Below are 2,500 nucleotides of genomic sequence, written 5' to 3'. Positions count from 1 at the left end.
CAGACTCGTACTCGTTCTCGTCCTCGTCCTAGAATCTAAAAGTCCTATTGTCCATGGTTTGTCTTGACGTGGGTTGATTTGAATTAGTCCCCAATTCTTCAAACACTGTTTCATTATACGACCAATAAAAGATATATGAATAAATCATGCTACATGTACTTTCTGCGAAGCGAAAATCTCCACAAAGGTTTATATGCATGCATTTGCATTTGAATGTCTCTTGAGTAAATCGGCATGTATGGACATCGAAAATCTTACTACGTGCAGCCATACGTCTCTTCCATACCCCGATCCCATTAGGACAATATAGAGGTCTCTTGTCGACAGAGTTACGATACACAGGCACAAAGGGCCATGTATGGAATAAATAACCTAGAAAGTCACATACATCGTCATCTCCAATCAGTGAGCTTGGTTGATTTGGACCTGTGCTTCCTACTGTCTCTGGGAACATCTCATCTACGACAAAAAGGAAAATGCAATTTATGGCGGTGTTTATGCTAATTGAGGAAAAGAGCTACGGTATTTGTACCCTGAATGGCACCAATATCTTTACGCCCCATAATTTAATCGCACTGGGTTAGAACTCATTCTGCTGTCTTGTTTATGGTGCAATGCGCCAAGTTCTTTTAAAGATGAGTCTGGGCTAATCTGGATTCGTAACCGTGAGATCAGATAGGTTTGATTGGACTTAAGCCACTGTCAGCATTAAGCTTCGTTTGTATTGTGACATAACCATAAGTACAAGCTCAAAGATGTTCGCACTCGTTAGATGAGCATAGGAAAAAGCTGCAAGCACAGTGAGAAGCCGCTGACGTTGGTAGTGTCAGTGGCTTCAGTCAACATCAATGACGTTTGGAGCCAACGTCAGTGGCTTCATAGCTCAGTTGGTTAGAGCGTCGCACCGGTATCGCAAAGTCACGGGTCCAAGTGCCGTTGAAGTCCTGAATTTTTCAAGCTTCTCAACGCAATTGCTAAATTTGGGTCCATCATGATAACTGCGAAGATCATTGAGAAGAAATAACAACAACTGTTAAGAATCTCAACTAGCCGGAGACAAACCAGTTGGCCATTTACAAGTGCGGTTGAGAAGTTGAACCAGGGACTACCAGGAACAATTTCATCGAGTGGTCAAAACAGGTCTTAAACTCGGGAACCCCTGATCTCGAGGCAAACACCTTAACCACTGGGCCGCACTATCTCCTGAATGCGGATTGTGAGGAAGTAAACATGTAAATGTAATTTGTTTACCCACGGAACATCTAAAGATGGCTCAGGAGCTCTTTCAACATGAGTACGTGCATTCCGGATCGAATTGAAATTTGGCAGTGTTGGTTTTCTGGAGAAGGGGAAAACCTCTTGGAGCAAGGAGAGAACCAACAACAAACTCAACCCAAACATGACGCCGGAACCGGAAATCGAACCCGGGAGGCACTGCGCCGCTTATTTCCCTTTCGTAAACGATCGTTGCCACTTCTCAGAACGGTCGTTGCCATTTGAAACGGTCGATGCCATTTTTTAGCTCTGAATTACACTAATTAGGTCTAAGAACTCAAAAGGTTGCGGTTACTGGGAGTTGTGTCTCGCTGGTCATATGAGTTAGGGTTCGGGTTAGGGTTCTGTTTGGGGTGAGGGCTAAGAACCCGAGTTCGAGTCTTGAAATTTTCGGACTCTTTTTTTCCTCCAGTTTTTCTTTTATAAATGTTTTTTTTTCCTTTTTTGTCTTAATTTTTGTTAATATTTTTTCTTAGTTTGTTTCTTTTAATTTTCTTTGAAGTGAAGTGTGTAGTCGACCGTTATAAAGGGCATCGACCGTTTCAAATGGCAACGACCGTTCTGAGAAATGGCAACGACCGTTTACGAAAGGGAAATTTGCCACTGCGCCATCCCTGCTGCCTCAAGATTGGCCACCATATATTTAAATTTCAGATGACATCAAATACAGGTAATTCCTTCTGCTAAAGCTTATACACACTAATGAATGTGATTTGAGATGGCTGGACGAGGTATAAAACTCCTAAATAGGAACTACGGGTTTCTAACTATTTTCTAAGCGAAATATTCTGGGCAAAAGATTTTCGAAGTTTATGGAAGCAGTTGTGGAGGAGTTTTGAGAAAATCCAGACTTGAGCGGGACTGGAACCCATAACGGTGCGATTACGCTATGCGCACCGCCTAACACTGAGCTGTTTGGGAACTTGGCAGCCTGGATTTTATTAAGCTTCCCACTAAATCGTTTCATGAAAGCCGTGTGCAGACGCAGAAACGTCACCTCGCAGCTCTTACAAGGTCTCACCTGATTGGAGAGCACCCTTGAGGTTTAACAAAAGAACAAATAACAGAAACAATGGACCCTAGGCCTAAAACAAAAGGGCCATTGTTTCTGTTATTTGTTCTTTTGTTAAACCTCAAGGGTGGTCTCCAATCAGGTGAGACCTTGTAGGAGCTGCGAGGCTACCGCAGAAAGAGGACATTTTGCATGTCAGGAAGGTAGTGTCTC

At 43.0% G+C, this 2,500-nt stretch overlaps 1 protein-coding gene across 1 annotated transcript in view; it reads right to left on the bottom strand.

The window, feature by feature from the left end:
- LOC138017197 (uncharacterized) overlaps positions 1-2,500 on the bottom strand; it is a 47,285-nt gene that overhangs the window by 38,321 nt on the left and 6,464 nt on the right. The window contains exon 7 of the mRNA XM_068864366.1: positions 389-459. Coding sequence (XP_068720467.1) covers positions 389-459 — 71 coding nt within the window. The remainder of the gene's footprint in view (positions 1-388; positions 460-2,500) is intronic.

This window comes from Montipora capricornis, chromosome 9 (assembly GCF_036669925.1).
Source record: "Montipora capricornis isolate CH-2021 chromosome 9, ASM3666992v2, whole genome shotgun sequence".
Taxonomy (NCBI): Eukaryota; Metazoa; Cnidaria; class Anthozoa; order Scleractinia; family Acroporidae; genus Montipora; species Montipora capricornis.
The sequence above is the reverse complement of the archived record's forward strand: the minus strand, read 5'-3'. Positions and strand labels throughout refer to the sequence as shown.